The sequence below is a fragment of the Corvus kubaryi genome, unplaced genomic scaffold (assembly GCF_017639235.1).
Source record: "Corvus kubaryi isolate FWS band 111438036 unplaced genomic scaffold, C.kubaryi_AGA036_p1.0 37396, whole genome shotgun sequence".
NCBI lineage: Eukaryota > Metazoa > Chordata > Aves > Passeriformes > Corvidae > Corvus > Corvus kubaryi.
The window spans coordinates 19,832,154-19,853,621 of NW_024581135.1; the positions used below are offsets into that span (position 1 = coordinate 19,832,154).

Genomic DNA, 21,468 nt, shown 5'->3' on the forward strand with positions numbered 1-21,468 from the left:
GCAGTCTGATCTTTGTTTTTACTCCATTATGGGAAAAGTTGGTTTTTCTTGCCAAAGCAAAATGTGATTATCAGATGTTTTAAAGGCTTTAGAGACAGATCAGTGTGCTGCAACCCCAAGTAGCACATTCAAGGAAACTGAGATTCCCAATCTCTCTGATTCTACATTTAGGTTTCAGGGGTTTTCTCCTACTTTTTAAGTTATGACAGTAGCACTAGAAAATCACAACAAATATGACAGGTTGAGAAAAAAATGAGACTTAAATCTTGAGTGTTCCCTACTGCTTAACAGTTAGGAAATGCCAAGAAATGCCCACATATCTATGGGCTTTCTGACTAAAGAAGTATCAGGTGCCAAGCTTTTATTAAGTTACTATTGACGCCTTAAGAGGCCTCCTAGAAACAAAGACTAGACAGGAGTAAGGGAATAAAAGTAGGTATTTATTTGAAGGGCCTTCAAAGGTACCCCCTGGGGAGCCAGAGGCTACTGCCAAGATGGACCCCCAAGATGGACGACAGGTCATGAGTTCTTCACTCTTTTATAGCTTTGATTCATTTGCATAGCAGGGTTAATTCTCCAATTAAATCTTCAGTTTTCCCCTCAGCTTAACCCACCTTAGCGGCTCTTTGGTTTATGCTTTTGGGCCTAGGACAGCCTAAATGTCCTTGAAGAGCAGACCCAGAGAGGCTTTGTTATGTCTACCTAGCAGGAGAGCAGAAATTAACAGGCTACAAGAAGCTTTCAGAGTTGCACACTAAGCAGTAGAGAATTTGAAAAATAAAAAAGTTGAAACCTAAGGCATCCCTGTTTTTCCTGTCTTGTCCACTGCTGTAGCCACAGAAGGGTCTCTGGGAATGATTTAGGACTGAGTCACAGGTGATATTGTTTGTAGAACTGTTTTGTCTCATTTTTTTACAGAAAGTGGAAGAGAAATAGTAAAATTGCAAGGAGTTCAGGAAGAGCAGGGACTCACAGTTGAGACAGTTAATGGCATCAAATTGGAGATTATTCTTGCTTCTGCCAGTGTTTCTCTGTGATGCTGGAGGGTCACTTACATCAAGCTCTGTTTCTCATTTTCCCAATAGCCAGTTTGAAACATCTTGTCCTCCTTTGCAGAAGAACTGTGTGTTCTTGAACTGCAGCTGAGATCTATTATAGCTCTACTAGAGGCATGTGGAGTGCCTGAAAACTGAAAGATCTCAGATTAAGTACCCAAACACAGTGGATGCTTTGGGTATTTTTAGGTTAATCCCTGGAACTAATAATCCTCTGCCATTTTGTGGGAATGTTAAGCAGATTTATTGTTTGATGAGTGGAAGAAGGAAATATGTCAAAAGAAAAAGAAAATAATTTTAAATTTAGTTTGGGATTGGATATATTAAATAAGTAATGAGAATTCAAATCAGTGGGGTTAAAAAAATTAAATTATGACTTATTCAGTGAATACTATCCATTCTATCCAGAGAATAAGACAGAATCTCGATGAAAAAAAAGGTGCTTCATATTCAAGGCTGTACATATGGATATTAGGTCACAAGAGAGGGTTACACAGATATCTTTGAGGCTTTACTTTCCTTTACTGCATGACTTTACAGCTTGTTTTTTCAATGTAACACACGTTTCTTCCCTCAATTTCTGTCGACAGCATTATATATTTGAATAAATGATGGTCACAGTAAATTGACCCAAAATGTCTGCAACTTATCATTAATTTATGCTCCCGCTCTCCCTCTCTCAGTTCTTTGGTATTCTGCACTGTTTTGGAATATCCCTACATAGCAGCTATGAATTAAGCTGGCTGAAGAGAGATCACAGTGAAATGGACAGAGGCTTGTTGTATGTCCTAGCCATTAACTGTTTCACGGCAGTATTCAGGAAATCACTGAAGACTTGCAGTTACACTGAAAAATTAAAAACAAATACAGAATTTAATGTTGGAATCAGAAATCAAATAATTTAACTTATGAATCTAATTTTTTAAATTTATTGGCAGCAGTCAAGGTGTATTATGTGTTTCTGCTCATTTTTGTCTCTGGGTAATGCCAAAAGAGCAAACCACTGTGGCTTTTGTTTTTAAAAAATGTTAAAGCAAAAGATATTTCTAAATCAATATTGGCTTTGTGTCACCTTATTGGAATGCTACTGATCTGAACTCATTCAATTATGTATCGACCAGAGCAGAGAAGATTTGCTGTCAAAGTTCGTTCTGATTTGTTAAATCAGAGTGTTTGATTGCACTCTAGTTCATTCTTTTGGTTTTTTTCAGTTATACTTCAGTAATCCAGCCCCAGTCAGCAAAGCTCTGAAGCTAATGTTTTGTTTTATGTGCTTAATTCCCTAAATACAAGCTGCAGTGTGAGCTTGAGCTTCTGAGCTTTCCTCATTAGGGAAAGATTTAAGCAAGTGCATAAGTGTTTTTGTTTTGTTGAACAGGAGCCTCTGCAAGTATGCTAGTGAACAAATCTCCAGCCAGTTCGGGCAGTAAATTTGTGAAACAGAAGTTTTAAAGTCAAGTTGTAATTTTAATAGTTACCATTTATACATATGAAAATAGCAGAAAGAAACCTGGGATATTTATGTGACAATGGAATTTTTGATTTTGAATGAAAGGGCTTCAAACTGAGAGTCATTCACAAAAAAAAATCTCTCAGAAACTCTGAAGAAAACAACAAGCTGAAATTGATCAAACAAATAATTTGCCCCTACTTTGGCCAGGCATTCTGCAGCTGTGCTCACACGTTTGGGTTTTGTTTTCAAGATACTTGAAATAAACTTACCAAAATGACAATTAATTTGAAGCCAAGTTTCTTTGATCTGTTTTGTTGCAGGTGTTTCAGCCCAGCTCACCAGCACACGGCTGCGTAGAAACACCTCAGTGGGTACACCCTTTTGGATGGCACCTGAGGTAGGCAGATGTGCCTGTCTGGGTTGTCTCCGTTCATTGCAATACACACTTGGTTGCCACTTCCCCATAGTAGGAGGGGGTCTTTTCTTGCCTCCCTTATGGCTGTCTTTCTTCTTTACATCTTGTCCTCTGTTCAGTAAAAATAATATACTATTAGAGTATATTATTTTGGATTTCTAATAATCGTTTTCTTCTCTGTAGTGTTTCCATAAAAGTACAGAAAATCTACAAGTAACTGAGGGTCCTGACAATGTTATGACTTTCCAGTCAAATATTGTTTGTTTTGGGATGCTCGTCCATTGTGTAAACACAGACTGGGGCGAGAAGGAGGAATTCCTTCTTTCCCTTCTTTCCAGTCTTGCTATAGTCTTGCACACTGCAAACCCCTGACTGACCTATGTGTTCTTTAACCTTAATTATTGACTGGGGACCTTTAAACTCAGACACATGGGCTAATGTAGATTAAAAAATGGAGAAAAATAATATACAGGTAGCTTAGCCCATATTTGAGTATCTTAGACCCTATTTTTACGTACTGCTACCCAGATGTAACCCTTTGTCTTCTATTTCATGAAGCTCTAAAAAGTTTTAACACATTGTTGAACAGAAGTCCCATTTGTACTTTACCAAATTTTGGGGTGAAAGATATCAATCTTTGCCCTCACTGCTTTAAGGAACACAAAGTACTTCTGAAAGATACAGATTATGAAATCTAAAAACAAGTATTGAAACAGGAGTGGTCTGTTTATTTGTAAGATGTTCAGCCTTTGTAACAGTACAAGCCTCTTTTCTGTTGAAGGCCATATGAAGTTTGGGGAATTTAGGATGGAATTTATATCCATTACAAATACACACAGGTCTATTTCTGTATGTCAGAGTTAAAAGTATTGTGCAAACATTTGTTTTAAAGCATTTCATACATTTTATGGATTTGTTTTTATTGCTAAAGAAGGCTGATTACAGCTGAGCACAGAAAAGACGCTGCTGTAAAGGGTCTAAAATTGATCTTGCACAGTCTCACAAAGAATGGTTGATATTTCACCATCTCCATAACAACCAGTTTACGTCACAAAGGAGACACAAGATACCTTAGAAACCACTATGCAAGCATTATTTATGGAATCACCTTGGGTGGAGACATTTCTAAAATGAGACCTCTATAAAACACTTCTCTAGATAATAATGGACATATTATGGAGGATTTTATTGAATGTGGATTATTATAGGTTATTTTTATGATACTGTTTTGCTTGAATAATTCCCATCAAGGGCAGTAATAATACCAGATTTATTTTCCCTTCTGTGTTGAAAATAATTATTCTCATGGCAAAAAGCCAAAGAGATAGCAGATGTTATGATCTGAAAAATTTTGACCTAAAAATACAACACACATGTAACCAAGGTGTGTTACGTACATAGCACATCAAACAGGAACAGGAGTAGCTTTGAATACTTACTGTTTTGAAAATAATCTGTTGAAAGAACCAACCCAGTACCATATACATAGTAACCCATATCACATTTATATGCCTGTGTGAGATGTGCCAGGTTTCATAGGTGTACCAATCTGCAAAACAGCTGTAAGATGCTTAGATATCCATTATGCTGTTGTTGAAATGGCTTTTAAATAACAGGTTGTATAACATACTTGCTCAAGTCACTGCAGTTGCTCATATAAATGACAGGTTTCAAGTGATGTGCAAGATGCAATTTACTTTTATTTCTGGGGAGATCTTTCTGGTATTTTTAAAATATGCATCCAAATTTTTATGTGAAAGATGGAATATTAGGACTGCAATAAGATGAAAAGGTGTGCATGGGTAACAGTTTATTAGGAAGAGTGTTCTAGATGAGATTCTGGTGAGATCAGTAAACACTAGAAAGACTTAACTCAGTTTTTTGCAGTCATTTGTGAAAAAACATCCTGCCTAAAGGTTTTTGACCTTTAGGATAGAATAGAATTTATGTCAAACCCCAAAATATCATAAAATAACTGAACAGGAATGAAGTGTTACTAATCAGAGAAATAGAATGAAGACTTTTTTTTTTTTTTTTTTAAATTGGACTTTATCTACATGTGAAACACAGGTGCCTTGGTCAATGCAGGCAATCATGGGATCTCATCTGGCAGTGAGAAAGATGGATTTAATCTGAAGCGGGAATGAAGAGGGGAGATGAAAAAGTTTGCCTTGCAGGAAGAGACTACAGTAGTGTTTCAGAGTAGAATAAAGCTGACCGGAAATATTTTCCAATGTAAACCCCAGGAAAATAAAATCTGGAGAAGAATGTTGGAGAATGTTTTAAGATGACAGATAGGAGTAATTAGATATAAGCAGGAGACAAACACACTGGAAACTGGAATCACTAGATCAGCCTGGGTCACGAACAGTCTGTAAAATGAAGCAAACCGTATTTTAAGTTTGCAAAACATATCAAAGGCATGGTTATTTGAAATATGGCATGGTGCTTGAAATAGCAAAAGTTCATAGGAAAACAGCAGTGATTGAGGGTGGCGTAAGGAAGGTTCAGTGTTCTTACTGGCAGTACTCAAAGCAGCAGCTGAACATTTTTGAGTGACTCAAGCACCTTGGCTCCTTTTTTTCTGATGACTCTGAGGCTTGTGTAGCAGTGTCAGGACAAAAAAGATCTGTCTGAGCATTTGTTTTGAGCAGAGCTTGTGATTAACAAAAATTTTGCTGAAAAATGAAAATACAGGTAAAAATTAGGTTTTGAGGAAGCAACAGAGGAACATGACAAGGGTAAGCCAGTTTGAGAGCAGCTTTAAAGTAGACTCACTGAAAATTAATAATAGTTTAACCTAATTAATATTGTTTTATGGTTACAGACATAGACTTTCAGAAACTGAAACACTGAGTAGAAGCATACCAATAAAAGATAAGTCAGGATAGTGTTAGTATGTTTAAAGCTGCCTGTTAGCAAACAAGTTACCTAGAATCTGCTTCTGTTGTGCTGAAATAAACTGTGCTGTATGCTAGCAGGATAAATCAGATTTGAAGTTTTTGTACTGAACTGCCTTTACATCTGTGGTCCTAAGCAGTAACATTAGTCTTGTTTTTAACTTCCAGTGCATAACTGAACAAAATCTAGTTTAAATAGAATTGCAGATTTTTTTCCACACATATGATTACATTATCATGATCGAGCTGAAAACTTGACTCTTGAAACATGCTCAGTTAGAAGATCACAAAATAACAGAATCACAGAGTCAAGTAGGTGGAAAAGACCTCTGAAATCACTGAGTCCAACCTATGACCAACCATCATGTCAACTAGACCGTGGCACTGAGTGGCACATCCAGTCTTTCCTTAAGCACCTCTGGGGATTTTGACTACATGATCTCCCTGGGTAGCCCATTCCAATATTTAATCACCCTTTCTCTGAAGAAATTCTTCTTAATGTTCAACCTAAACCTTCCCTGACACAGCTTAAAACTATGACCCCTTGTCCTGGCTCATGTTGTCTTTGAAAAGAGGCTGACCCCTGCGTGGCTACACGCTCCTTCCAGGGAGTTGTAGAGAGCAATAAGGTCCCCCCGAGCCTCCTCTTCTCCAGGCTAAACACCCCCAGCTCCCTCAGCTGCTCCTCACAGGACTTGTGCTCCACACCCTTCACCAGCTTCCTTGCCCTTCTCTGGACACAGTCCAGCACCTCAATGTCCTTCCTGAACTGAGGGGCCCAGAACTGGACACAGCACTGAAGGGCTGACCTCACTGGTGCTGAGTACAGGGGGACAGTCATTGTCCTGGCCCTGCTGGCCACACTATTCCTGATACAGACCAGGATGCCACTGGCCTTCTTGGCTATCTGGGCACACACTGGCTCGTGTTCAGCTGCTGTTGACCTGCACCACCAAGTTCTTTCCCACTGGGCCACTTTCCAGCCACTCTGCCCCCAGCCTGTAGTGCTGTATGCTTGATCTCCTCATCCAGATCATCAGTGAAGATATTAAACAGGACTAGGCCCAACACTGATCCCTGGGGGACACCACTGGTGACCAAACACCCACTGGATGCAGCACCGTTCTCCACCATTCTCTGAGCCTGGCCATCCAGCCAGTTCTTAACTCAGTGAAGAGTGCACCTCTCCAAGCCACGTGCTGCCAGCTTTTCCAGGAGTATGCTGTAGGAGATTGTGTCAAAGGACCATCACGTCCAGATAAACAACATCCACAGCCTTTCCCTCATCTACTAGGTAGGTCACCTGGCCATAAAAGGGGGTCAAGTTTATTGGGCAGGACCTGCCCTTCCTGCTGGCTGGGTCTGATCTCTTGGTTGTCCTATGTATGCCATGTGATCACACTCAAGATGATCTGCTCCATGTACAGATATATGTACATGTTTGGCCCAAATTTAGTTTTAAGAATGGAAATAGAAAAAGATACTTGAAGTCAGAAAGAACTGGAGAGATGCTGAAGATAATTTAAAACTGCAGGGAATATGCTGTTATATTTTACTGATAACTGCTAAAAAAATGTTACTGGTGACTGTATACTTACATTTTAAAAAGAACATAATTAAAACATCGTTGATCCTTTGAAGGATTAGGTGTTGAAATATGACATATGACACATGAGTAGGAAAGGATGTGACATTGTGGTAAAGGTATATGAATTCTGTAATAATGAGTTAACCAGAGGTAAAATCTTGGGTCTGTTTTCCTATTTTCAGAGATATTCAGATGTCACAGTATTATTTAAAGCTGTCTCAATTCTGTGTTTTGAATATTTGTTGCCGTCCTGCCAGGAGGAAGTAATGATCAGTAAGACTGCCCCAGACAGTTTTCCTTTGTCCTGCTGAATCAAGGCATTCTACTAGGATAAAATTCAGTACATCTGAGGATCAGAATAAATTTCCAAAGTGTTAGAACAGTAGGTGACTAGCTTAAATTGTCTTTATTTTCCCAATGTTCTTTGTGTTCTTTTTAAACTTTAAATCTGATCATGTGTATGTGAAGTAAGTCTAATCCTGAAACAACGAATAATATTTGCATTGTTTCAGTATGAAGCTGTGTCTTTGCATATCTAATGAAAAATTAACAAAACTAGGTGGTAAGAAGGCACCCCAACAAATAACTTGCATTAATATAGTTTAAAAATATACACAGAGAAAAATATAATTTTGCAAAAACTTCACAGCAACTTTTCTGCTGAAGTCAGTATTTATTATAGTAAGGGCTGTATTCAGGTCTTAGAATTTGGGAAAAAATTCATTTAATTGTAAATACATTTAATGTGTAGTTAAATACTGAATTGGGAAAACAGCATAGGAAAGATAAGCCCATCACTAACCTGGGCTTATTGAATCATAGAATCATAGGTTTGGGTTGGAAGGGACCTTAAAGTTCATCTGTTTCCAGGTCCCCTGCCTGGGAAGGGACTCCTTCCACTTGACCAGGTTGCTCAGAGCCCCATCCAACCTGACCTTAGACACTTCCAGGGATGGGGCATCCACAGCTTCTGTGGGCAACCTGTTCCAGTGCCTCACCATCCTCACAGTAAAGAATTTTTTCCTAATATCTCATCTAAACCTACTCTCTCAGTTTGAATCCACTCCCTCTTATTCTGTCACTACATGTTCTTGTAAAAAGTCCCTCTCCATCTTTCCTTTCATGTTTTTAATTAACTCTTAACAGGTACAGTGATACATTCCCGTGAAACAATTTAGTATAGTCTCATCTTGTCATATTTCAACCTTTTCTATTTGCCAGCCCTTTGCTTACATCAAGAGATTCAAGGTCAATTTGCTAAAATTAGCTTTTCACATATGCACGTTTTCACTATACTTTTAATTGCCAGCTAAGCAAGGAATTTTGTACATGCTGGTTTATAATGAACTGTAAGAATCTGCTAGTTAGAATAAATAGGGTATAGCTTTAAAGAAAGTATATACACTTACTTTTCTGCCTGAAAGCCATTTGAAAACAGTTTTACAGTGGAAAAGTATGCTTATTTTGTGATAAATAATATTATACCTTCTCTATTAAGGAAAGTTTTGAAAATATTTTAGCATCTTCCGTGAAAGTATACTAACAATTCTCTTACAGCTAATGATAAGAGATAGGTTATTAAATTAGCTCTTATTACAGTTTTTCAGTTTTGTGGTCTTTTTACCTTGTAAATTACAATAAATGAGAAAAGAGTGAAAGGATAATTTGCAAAAAAAAAAAAAAAAAAACAAACACCCAAACAACTGTCCTTACAAAAAACCTTTACAGATGGAAATAGACAAATCTGCTGCTGCTTTTATGGACCTTGTGTGTATCTGGCATCTTGATTGATTAACAGTGAAGTATTTGAAAATTCCATGCATTTAAGAGGTAAAAATAATAAATGCAATAGATAAATGTCAAAGATAAAGATAAGTAGCATTAAATAATTTGTCACATAGGTGATACTATATTAAGCCTAGGGTGAAAAGGAATTTCCCACTTGACATACATTATGAAATTACATCCTGTTTTTCAGGAGGTTAAGGTGCTGGGACACTGCAATGTACTGGGAATTATTTTTAGGGAATATTAGCTATCTTCTCGAAATGCAGCACTGGGTTTGAGTGCAGTGCTGTGGTTCATGTGGAACTAGGTATAGGCATGCCAGAGAGGAACTACTGAAGTGTAAGTGTGGGAAGGCATGGGGGGAAGAGTGGGAACAATTGCTCTAAATAGATACGGCAAGACTGCGTGGAACGACTGAGGGACATAGAAGTGAATTGATTTGCTTAAGAACTTACAGCAGATCAGTGGCAGAATGTGGGGTAGAATTAAGTCTCTAAATGGCTGCACATGACTGAAATGCCTGTGACTCTGAGATGCCACCTTCTGAGAGCTGACAGATGATTTTTAAAAGATTTTTTTTGTGAATACAGATTTTTTTTTTTCTTTAAAGAAATAAAGGAAATTGCTGTTTCTGTCCTGGTTTTTCCCCTACTTTCTTCTTTTTCTGTGACTCTGAAACCGAAGCTTTAACAAACTGCTGTAGTAAGGAGTTATATTGAAGTTGAGTAAAGTCCAGAATGAAAGCAGTGGATGTAGAAAGCTGAATTGGAATACAGAGGTTTCTTTAAAGGACATTACGTACAAGAGAGGCAGAGAGCACAACAGGACAGCGCCAGCAAGCTCTCCTTCAAAAGCGATGTCTGGCAGAATGCATCACCTCCTCCTTTGACCCCCGGAGAACTGATCTCCACCTGGGCTAGCATGGCAGGAAGGAGTTGAAAAGTACATGGCAGCTGGAGGAAATCTCAGGGAACATTGCCAGTAACGTTGATGACATAGCCGTAGTCTTGTGAAGGGATGCGGAGGAGTTGCTTCTGTTTTGTTTTAACAGCTATGGAGGGATTGTAAAGCTTTCGTGTAGGGTGTTTAAAGATTTAAAAGACAAATCAAAACAACAAGCCCAAAACATCAGAGAAAATCAGTTCAAGACCACGTGGGTCTGCACTGAGTTGCCTACATGAAGTATGTTTACTTAGGAGGCTGGAGTTGGCTCTTAGTTTTTGCTTTCTTTGTGAAAGACGGTTTGAAAATCTGTGTGCGGTGTGTAGTATATGTACTACTGCTCTGGAGTAAATGTGTGGATCAGAAGCAAAATGTGTCAATTCTATTATTATGAGCAGTATTGAGTTTGTGATGGTCTCATGGTGTAAAAGCAAGATTTGTGTGCTTGAAAGCCTGTCTGTTTTTCCTTACTGTATCATTTGGTCCAATAAAAGGTATTACGCTCCCCTACAAATGTAGCCTGTTGCCAGAGCAGTCTAATGGTCTCAGGAATATCTCCCTTGGGTGAGTTAAAAATAAAAATAAAAATTGATTACTCACAGCTGTTAAAGTTTGACTACTTGACATATAATTAATTTACAATGAATCAGTATTAATTGTTATAATTACTTATAGGACTTATTTTAAATGTTATTTACTACTTATTTTGGTAACGTTTATAACAATGTAATAATTTTCTGATATACTATGGAAAAATTTGTATGATGGTACAAAATAAGGAACTGAAATCCAAATAAGAAAATGCAGGAATAGGGAACCAATTTCAAACACAAAATTGCTTTTTTTAATTTATGAATGTGCTTGAAGAGTGGATTGAAAAGAGGGAAAGAGGAAGTGATGGACAGATAGATATAGATAAGTATCACTTTGATTTGTCTAATTCAGTATCCCTAGTGCTGCTAAATGCTTTCATGAAAGACTTTTTAGGTTTTGGTGCATAGGAATTAGAAGAATATTTAATATTGTATTTCCAATGTAAACAAATGAAGCTGGGTTTTATAGTGTCAGATGGAGCCCAGAAGTTCAGTTGGTTTATTTCACTTGACTGGCACAGCTAGCAATCTTGTTTTCCTTGCAGCAAGGGTAACAACGTTGTGCCACATTCATTTTCCGTGCGCAGTGCTTCTCAGCAGTGCTCACACGCCACATAAGCTGCTTAGTTGGCTCCATCAGCTGAGCCTGGCACTGCCTCACTCCAGCAGCAGCAACCCTGCTAACTCCAGGCTCCTTCCTGCGGGTGGATCAGCAGCGCTCATTGTGCAGCAGTTGTCTCCAGGTAGCACATCTCTGCTGCTATTATCAGCATATGCTTGCAGCTCTGCTTTGTACAGGCACTGTATATACTGAGGCAAAGTGAAAGTAAGTTCACTTATAATAATTCTGGGTAAACTTTAAAGGGTTTGATGTATTTTACTTTACCTAAACATATTACAGCTTCCTCTCTCTGCACAAGTCAGTATGACCACTGTCCAAATAATAGGTAGTTCTCTGTATTACCTGTTTTGCTTCTTTTAAATCCACCTTTGATCTGCTACTGGGCTTGCTGAAGTTCAAAGGAGTATTTGTATTGATTTCAGAACAAGCAGAATTATATCCTTGAATATAAAGTTTTCTTGTCAAGGTGTGAGTCATCTTGTGTATCTCTGTGAATTTTTGTGTTTCTGTATGAGTTATAAAGCACACAGAATGCCTAGGCACTGGCTTCTCTAAATTCCCTCCAATTAGTGTGAATGATTTGTTTATGTACCATTTTTCCAGACCTGTGAATTCCCCATCCACTCATTCTGTACTGGTGTGACCCTCAGCACAATTAGTGTTGACAACTAGCATCACACTTTCTGTTTCTCTGTCTGGTGTTTGAATGCTTTTCAACCTACAGCAGTATGACTGGACATGAAATCATGATGAAATTACAACTGAAACAAAAGGTGACAGCCTGTCTCCTTAGCAACCAGGGCTACTGTGTGCATGCAGTCAGCCTATGCTGAAGTGAGAGACTTGGTGCTTGTTCCCATGATGTTTACTAGCAAATCTCAAGATTAGCTACATCACCCCCTGAGGCTTTGCCACGAACATAATGTTTGCAGCAAAGCAAACAACTTCTTCTGTTTCACTTTTACAAGCAGGGGAGGATTTTGCTGGATATGAAATTTGTACAAATGTGATGTCTTTCCACAAGGAAGAGAAAGGGAGTAGCATGTTCTTCAGTTTCAGATCATTTCTTCTGGGCTCTCTGTCTTCATGCCCCACTGGGCAGAGCAGGCATCAGCAATGCTGAGCGATACTCTCAGCTCCAAAACTCCAACAAAAAGTAGAGATGTTTCAAAAAAAAAAAAAAGTGTCTCTGAGTTCCAGATTAGAGACAGGAATATAATGAAAGATAAGTCAATAGCATATTCCTCTTTTGTATTTGGCTTTTAGAGATTTTTGCTCTGCAGGGAGTAGCAATAGTTTTTAAGGCAAAACAGGACTGGGGTATTCCCAAGGACTTGGCTGGCTTGTAAACTGTGACTTAGAGAACACTTTCTTCTTCACATTGCAAGAGAGAGTGTTCTCTGCTAGCCAACACATAAAGCAAACTGTTGATGTGCACCTTTCATCAAGGAAAAAAGATAACATTTGATTCTTGCTTTAAAAATCGAAATTAGTGGTATCTGTGTTTCTCCAAGGGGTGCATAACTTGGTAAGATTCTAATATGTTCCACAGAAAACACTTGTTTGAAATCAAAGTGATTGTTAAGTTCACGTACGTTCTGCGTACTGAATGAAGAGTAGTTCATTTTGTATCTTTTCTGTGAGGCTAATCTCACTATTGTCAAGCTAATGGTATAAAACATACTGGTTTGTATGGTCCACTGGCTTACTTTCTTTTAAAAAAAGAATATATATTAAGCGGAATATTTTTTTCTGAAATAGTCACTATAACGTCTATAACATAATGGAGGAAAATCTAATGGTGTCTAATTCGCCTTGGTTAGAACAGCAGTATTTTGCCCTAGTGTCTTTATACTGTCATTATATATGTATTGGAGGTGTAGCTGTTAGCTGTGGAGCAGAAGACACAAAGATGCCTTATACATTCTTTTCTCTTTGGTAGGTAATATACTGTGAAGGTGAAAAAAGTTCTAAGACTTATTTTTTGTTTTTAAAAACAACAGTTGCAGTATATTTTCTTTTGCCCACCCACTATGAACACAATGAGGTCTGATGCTAATAATTTTAGTGTAGTTTGTTAAACTTTGTAAGACCAAGATATAGAGCAAAGTTTGTCATCATCCTGTAGTTAGAAGCAATTGTGATGTGCTTGTAGGGAAAAAATCATGGTATCTTTGAATGTGGGAGACCAGCTATGTGTGTGGCATTGCTGATGAAGTCCAGTGTGACCTTGAACAGGTCCTTCTTTTCCTTCTCTTGAAAATGAAAATATATTCCTCTGCATCATAAAGTTTTAGAACAAATAGACAAGTATTTGCAAAGGACTCAGTGCACCGATGAGAATCCAGGCAACTTTAAAGGTATTCACCTCCAGGAAATGGTTTCTAGCGGATTTTGTACTAAGCAGATAAATATTTTTCATGTGTTAAAAAAGGAAGGAGAGCACAGTGCATAGAATTAGCCACATATGGATAAGCTTCCAAGCCATGGCCTTGGAAGCCAACTTGGATGATTTTTTTGAGGAAGGGTGATTGAGTATACAGATTATTTGGGGAACTGTATAGAAAACCCCAAAATAATCAAGAAGTATAAGCTTCCTCTTCAATCTCTGAGCAAAATTTCAATGATAGCCTCTTAAGAATATATTATTTAAGTATCTCTGATGCATCTCTATACCAACTTTCCAAATTTTTGCATTTGATCTTTTCTCTCTCACAAATGATATAAGAATATGAAATTATCATGAAGGCCTCTGAAACAGAGCTTCTAAACAAACAGGCCTCTAAACAGAGCCCGCTAAAGCACTCTGCTTGAGCTATGTAGTTATGCATGTTTTAAGAGATAGAGTGATCTCTGTGATGAGATCAAGGCTATAGCAAGCATTTTGAAGAACTAAAAATTATTCCAGAACTTTCATTTAAGACATTCTGTTGAACAGAAGGGAGGTGGAGAAATTATCTTTGTGTGACAACTTTGAAAAACACCGGCTTAACCAACAAAGCTGTGCCTCTTCAAGTTGAAGGAAAAAAAATCTTTGAATCCTCTTTTGCAGTGCTTACTTTCATTTTTCTTGTTTCTCTGGCATAATAATTGGAAAAACTGAGGAGATAGAGTGATCTCAACACTTGTCAAAACATAGATAAAAAAATTTGGAAAGGTCTTAATTTTTCTGGACTGATTTGCTCTAGGAAAAGAAAAGGAATTAACTAATGTGCAACTTTAATGCAAACCTCCCTCCATGAACATTTCAGTATTATTTTAACTGTGTTCAGCATCCCTGATTTCTGATAAAATAAATGATGAATGCGCTACAGTGGGGTCATGAGTCCCAAATAAGAGATGGACAGGTTCTGTGGGCCTGTTGGACAGAATCACTACCAGAGTCAGGAGTGCCTTTGTTATGTGGCGTTTATGGAGAAAGCAACTAAGATGTTAAGCTGGAATCAGCAGCTTCTCCAGGAAAGGTTTTTTTCTAACAGGTGACTCTCTGCCAGCAGCTACTCGCGTTGCTGACTTGCATGTTGCAATCTTTGCAAAGTGGTGTTCCAAACTGAAGCCCTAACACAGGAACTCAGAAGTAATACAGAAGTTAAAAAAAAATACAATACCTTCTAGAGCAGGTACAGCCACCCTAGGGCATATTCTTTTTATCTTAAATACAAATTATTAAAGATACTTTAAAAACCATGAGAAAAATCATGGAAGTTGATACTAGCAATATGCAGGGATCCAACAAGTTTTCAAAGTAATTGTTTAATTGATGAGACTTGGGAAGACAAACTTGAGCCTGAATTCCAAATCATAATAAAATGCAGTGAAGCTGCAATTTTTGTCTCATCCCTTTGCAAAGATAAGAGCTAAATTTAAACTTTGGTTTGAATCTCACATTTAGATTCAGGTTACACTAATAGTTAGCATATTAGAATGTGATCGTTGGGTTGGGTGGAAGTGTGTATTAAGTTTGTGATGTAAAACAGTTCTGATATCCAAGGAGAGATTCCCATTCACGTCCATTTTTCTTAGACAAGGTATGTGGTATGTTACCTAAGATTTTTTTAAAACTACTCAAATTCATTAAATACAAAACAAAACAACAACAACAACAAAAACTGAACAACAACAAAAAAAGGCAGAAACTACTGATGGAGCATCCTTATCTAAAAACCAGCTGTGCAAATCGGTCTATCCTCATGAATTGTCATAGAAGTTAATAAGAATAACATCATTAGGGTTCTCTGCTATTATAATAGGTTTCTGTAAGTAGTTCTTTCAAAAACAGAATTTAGTGTTGATGTTCTATGTATAGATGTTTGAAGCATCCCATGGAGCTTAATGTATTTTAAAAAAAGAAACAGATTGCTTTTAGAGAAAACAAACCTAAGAGAAGTTCTAATTTACTGTTACCTTTTTGTGGTGTTTCTTCTGTCTTGTATATACAGGCAAAAATGACATGGATTTGATTACATAGCATTTTAGACATGACTCAAAAATGTTATATTGGATGACATGAATTGTACATTAGGTTAAAGCGTTGGTTTCTCTGCTTCTCTTCTTGTAGGTCATTGCTTGTGAACAACAGTATGACTACTCATATGATGCTCGATGTGACGTGTGGTCCTTGGGAATAACAGCTATTGAACTGGGGGATGGAGACCCTCCTTTATTTGACATGCATCCGGTGAAAACCCTTTTTAAAATTCCAAGGTATGGCACTAGATGGCTCTCTTCACTCACTAGTTTGTTCAAAGGCAGTCTAGTCAAAGGAGAAATATTTGGTAAATATTTGTGCTTCAAATCCTAAGAATCTCTTCTGCAGAAAGACAATAAAAAGCTGTAATGTCAAAGACTTTTTTTTCAGCCTGGCTTCTATGATAATTTATATTTAGAATTCCTTGAAATGATGAAGACTTATTTATTTTATTCTTACTTTAGAATATAAAATCATATAATATCCAGGTACCTTCCTTCCAGTAGAACTTTTCTTAGCTTCTATTGATGAAAACGTTTATTTCAAAAGGAGAAGCCAACATTTGTAACTGTTAAACAACATTTTCAAATGTTCCCTAGAGTCTTAGGCTTGTTTTACTGTAAAAGTAAAACATACAATTTTGACAGTGCTATGAAGCAGTCTGGCAGTTTCAGCAAACTGTAGTCATAATTTATTTTTTATTTACCTAAGGATGTTAAAATGTGAAGATTTGGATTGTCATCCATGGACAATCCAATATGAATGATACTGGATTGGTTATGAAAAAGGGATATAAATTTCCTTCTATATATAGTCATGTAAATTAGCTGTATTATTTCATACTGTCTAGTTTTGATTTCATTTGTTTTCATTTCATTGAGTCTTCCTGAATAAGTTGAGATTGACAGTGTAAAATAGAGTTTAGCAACAGAACAGTTGTAGTAATAGAAGAAATACAGAAATTGTCCTTCAGTGATTAGACTGGCAAGTACTTCTGTTTTCCACATTTTGGCTCATGAAGAATCACCACTGACTTAACAGTTTAAAACCTTCAGCAATACAAGTGTTTGACCTTTTGTTATCTACACAGTTGTCATAGGCTTTTAAAATTTCTTCTGATTGCAATTTGCATTTCTGATTAAGTCTATTTATATGCAGATGCAGTTGTGCTGGGTTCTGGCTCATACAGTTATCTCTTTCTCCCCAGCTCAGACATGAACTACCACCGCTCTTTCCAAAATTATTCATGCTGAAGCAGCAGTTGATCTTTTTGCCTTTACATGAGTGTAAAACAGGTCCGGGCAGTTAAGGCAAGGGAGGCTTCAAATTACTAAAACAATATCTATAAATTTTATCAGTGGTGAAAACAGTTTAAAACGACAGAAATCTTACCAAAAGTAAGGGCAAGCAATAGGAATATACATGAAGTAGGGCATGTAGAGTCTTTGATTTCTGTCTACAGTTTGGCTCTTTTTCTATGTGCTGTTGCATCTCTGTATGACTTAGCAAAACAAAGGTGAATTATCTATTTGATTAATCAAATAATGTATACATTTACCAAATAGTATCAATTTTTAAGTCAAGATATTTTCCTCTGCTGTGCATTATATGAGCTATAGCCCTGCTGCTTCTAACTATGCATTCTTATTAGATGAAGTGGACCATGATGAGTGCTGGCTGGCATAAGCGCCTGGGCTATAGGAGATGGAACTTCTCTCCTGGTACTTGTCTGAAATCAATTCAGAGGGATAGCAAATATGACAAAAAGGTGTGTTCCCCTCTTAGAGTAGCTTGACAGTTCGAAAGTATTCTCAGAGAAGTTCCTGATAACTGTGCTGAAATGCACACATTTTTAACAGCCTTTTCAACATGAGCAGTGAGGCTCTTCTCAGACTGAAAGTGGTTTCTCTGAGCACTGGATGTTGAGTGTCAAGCAGTGAAGTATAGAAGCATTGGAGCTCACCTTCTGAGACTGTTCAATCCAAAATCCTCTGAGCACAGTTCGGGTGTGACTATGGTTCCCTACAGTCAAGCTCCATTTTATCTGGAAGTGCAAAAAGCTTCTGCAAATAACAAACAATAAATGTAATGGGTAATAACAAGCAATAAATGTAATGGACTATTGATTCTTTGATTTTTGTATGGGATTTCTGTATGTGTTCTCCCAGGATAATTTTTTGTTGACTGGGCTGATTTGACTGTAGTTTGGAGAAGAGGTGACATTGCTCTTCACAGTAAAAGACACTTAGACATCACTCACTCAAAGAGTTATCAAGAATTAGTTCCTCGTTTGCTAACATTCTTGACTCCAGTTGATCCATATCTTTCTATTTATACTGCCTTCTGTGTACTAGACTGGTCTGTTTTCTGTGATGCTGGTTGCTTTACATTAGCAGAAAACTTAGCAATGGTTTTCAAGTTTTGCTATCAAGCACTGTTTAATAATCTGTTCTCATGAATATTTTTAAATGTTAGTAATGGCAGAATTGCCAAAACTAGATGCAGAAATCTCAGTGTGTGTTTCTGTAGACTTTTTCCTTTCTCAAGAAGTTTCTATGTCAGTTTAGTCATTGGCTTTTTTTCTAGAGAGAGCCAGTTGTGCTTTTAGCCATTGCATTGAGTTTCAACATAATGAGCAGCAGAGCTAGGCCTTAGTCTTAAATGAGTATAATTTAGATCAATGAGTCCTTACTTCGACTTTATAGGATTTGAATCAACCATTAGATGAATAATTTTGTACAGGCAGTCAGAGCAGTTGCATACCCCCAAGATGTCTGGAGATACCTTCTTGTGTAGAACTCAAGGACTTCTGGTATACTTACTACCTCCAGCTAACATAGATTCATGTCTGTATTATGTAACTTGGACCAGGGATGGACTAATCTCCAGATTGAATAGCTCAGAGGTCTGCAAAGGAGCGCGTCTATGGATGCATCATAGGATCCCAAGATGGGTTGTGGCATTGTGGGAAGAGGAGGCCTCTTATGCCTGTTTAAATTCAGATTTTCTATCACTGGGTCAAGCAACATAAAACGTGATTAGAGACTGAGTTTATCTCAACAAAATAGCTTATTTCTAGAGGGCAGGTGAACCCTCAGAAATCACAGAGTACTTGAACTTGGCCATGAAAAAAAAAGATCCCACTGTGCTGCACTTCTCTCAAAGCCTGACTAGTGCTTCACAACAGGAGATGCTGGACGCTAAGTGTTTTTGAAAACACAGTGTTTTTTTTAAAGGTGTCTAAGTATTAACTTCATACTGTCGATAATATGGCCTGAGCTGCGAGCCAGATGTTTAAGCATCTTCCAGTGGTTAAACAGCTAAATGTTCCTTGTCCTACAGAAAATGTAGTGCCTGCAGCAAATATCTAATAGCAAAAATGGAGTGAAAAAGATAATGCTAGTTAATTTTTAAGTTAGATGTTTCATTAGACTCTGGACCTTATTTCTGAGTATATTATGTAGATTTAGAAGAGAAGGGGATATGAGTTCCTGGACTAATGCAAATTTTAAAAACCTCTTTCATTCATGAACATTTTGTTGTATGAAGGTGCTGTATTTTGGAAACAGTTGTGATAGCACGTCCATGAGTCTTTTCTTAAAACTGCTAATGAGAAGGAAGCATTATCTCAGAGCAAATGTTAATGTTCTGTTTTGTGGTCATGCACATATTCTCTCTCATCAAAATGGATTCTTGGATCTAACTAATAAATCTCCTCAAAAGGGACCTCCAGTGCCTAGAGATAAGAGATAAATCATACTGCGAACACACTGAACCATGAAATTATTCTGTTAACATGTCATCTGCCTAGAATATATTTTCAAATCTCCAACAGAAGGGTCTAAATTATGAACGGAAGGTGGCCTAGCAAAGTTGGTAATTTGGGAGTTGATACTTTTAACCTCTTCCATCTGCTGTCACTACTTAGGTGTGTCTGTTTTGGCAAAATATTACAAAGTGAAAGATTCTCAAATACCATTACACCTAAGCTTTTTAAAGTAAAATAGGTCCATAAATTCTTCAAACTGTGTTATCTTGTGAGAAATGTTACATCATATCAGCGCTATCTCTTGAGGTATCATGACAAATCACTGGCAATGTTTTGAAATTTTGAAAAGTAACGACTATAAAAATTGTGTGGTAAAGAGGAAAGAAAGATGGTATGTTATAGTGTGGAAAGGGTGGGTGGGGTGTATGTACTAGTGTAAAGTGAGGATTTCAGATCATGTTGCAAAGATCCTGTGTTTCAGGATTTGTCTCTTTATATATAGTCTTTTTTACAGGGACATGGTAAAGAGCAATTTTTCTAGGTTACACTGACAGCTGACACTAACACAAACTAAACTGAATTCTCCACTCATGTATTTATCAGTCAAGTGTTCTTCTGAGAGCAGTGGAAGGCACCTGTTTTAAAATTGATTGGTGATAACAAATGGCTATTTAATTTTCTAACTCACAGAATCTGAGAATTAAGTGAAATTTCATTTAAAATTATTATGCTTCATTAATTCATGTTAAATAACCAGGAGCGGAATGGAATTGAGCTTGTGAGTACTCGTTGAACGGTGCAGTTCTTCACCTGTGTTGTTCTGTATTGAGACTTACAGCTCTTGGGAGTACTTATTAGCTTGAATTTAGTGATGCTTGATTGCTTCAGCAGCTGACCTGCATCCAGCAGGATCAAACCACTTCCTGCCCCATCACAACTTCAGCTTCATAATAATTTGTACATAGGCAGAATCTTTGTACTTTCTGTGCCACCATACACTCACCTTTTATGTTGGTAAATAAACTCTGTAGAAGTTCTTCAAGAGTACTCCATTATTGTAATTTTTAAGGTATGATCATGTCGAGAGAGAATAGATATAGAATATAACTTCAGTAGATATAGTGACTGTGGGACAGCCCATTGCACCTTCACTTTGCTTTGTTGTATACATGTGAAGCACCTGCAAGTAGTTTCATCCATCTGAACAGGTAAGATCCATTGCAGGGACATTTTAAATATTAACATTTTCTAACAGAGCCTTTCATACTGCAGCCTCTCATATTCCAACTTTTCTGTAATTTTGCCATCTGCATTGGTATTGACATGATTGTAATATATCATGTAGCATACACTTTTACTGCTGTTTCTTGGAACAGTAAAGAAACACGAGTATGTGTTGTAGGACAATAAAGCTGAGAGTTGATTGCTTTTGTAAAACAAAAGCCAAAAGAATTAATGCAATTGTAGTTACTTAATATGAAGTGTTTAAGGTAATTAAAGGAATATGCTGAAAATAGTCTTATAGTAAATAATTTGGCATTAGGAATAGAAGTTTCAGAGCATAATGTTGTTTCTGTCTGAATAGGAATGTGAAGTGCAGTTACAGCAGTGTGACTAAACTACTGCCTGTGGTTATAGGTAGGGCATCATGGTATCTGTAAAAGCAGTGCGTAATTGTCTGAGGAGTAAGTTGGCTTTTATACAATCTTTTATTGTCTGATACACTGGATCTCCATTATTTTGTGATTGTATTTTTATAGAAAATTCCAAATACTAAAAATGCAAGGTGATGTTACATTTAGTGAGCAGAACTAAATGTCCTTGTGATTCTTTTTAGTTGGTGTATGAATAGAATAGACTCAAGAATAGAGTCTA

At 37.2% G+C, this 21,468-nt stretch overlaps 1 protein-coding gene across 19 annotated transcripts in view; it reads left to right on the plus strand.

The window, feature by feature from the left end:
* MYO3B (myosin IIIB) overlaps positions 1-21,468 on the plus strand; it is a 248,831-nt gene that overhangs the window by 34,013 nt on the left and 193,350 nt on the right. For 17 of the 19 annotated variants that reach the window (XR_006018294.1, XM_042041627.1, XM_042041615.1 and 14 more), the window contains 2 exons: positions 2,829-2,905; positions 15,915-16,060. Coding sequence is in view for 18 of the 19 variants with exons in the window: in XM_042041627.1 (XP_041897561.1) it covers positions 2,829-2,905; positions 15,915-16,060 (223 nt within the window). In the remaining variant the exon portion in view is untranslated. Of the gene's footprint in view, positions 1-2,828; positions 2,906-11,474; positions 11,561-15,914; positions 16,061-21,468 lie in introns of those variants that run through there. The other 2 variants (XM_042041633.1, XM_042041632.1) reach the window with 2 other exon arrangements.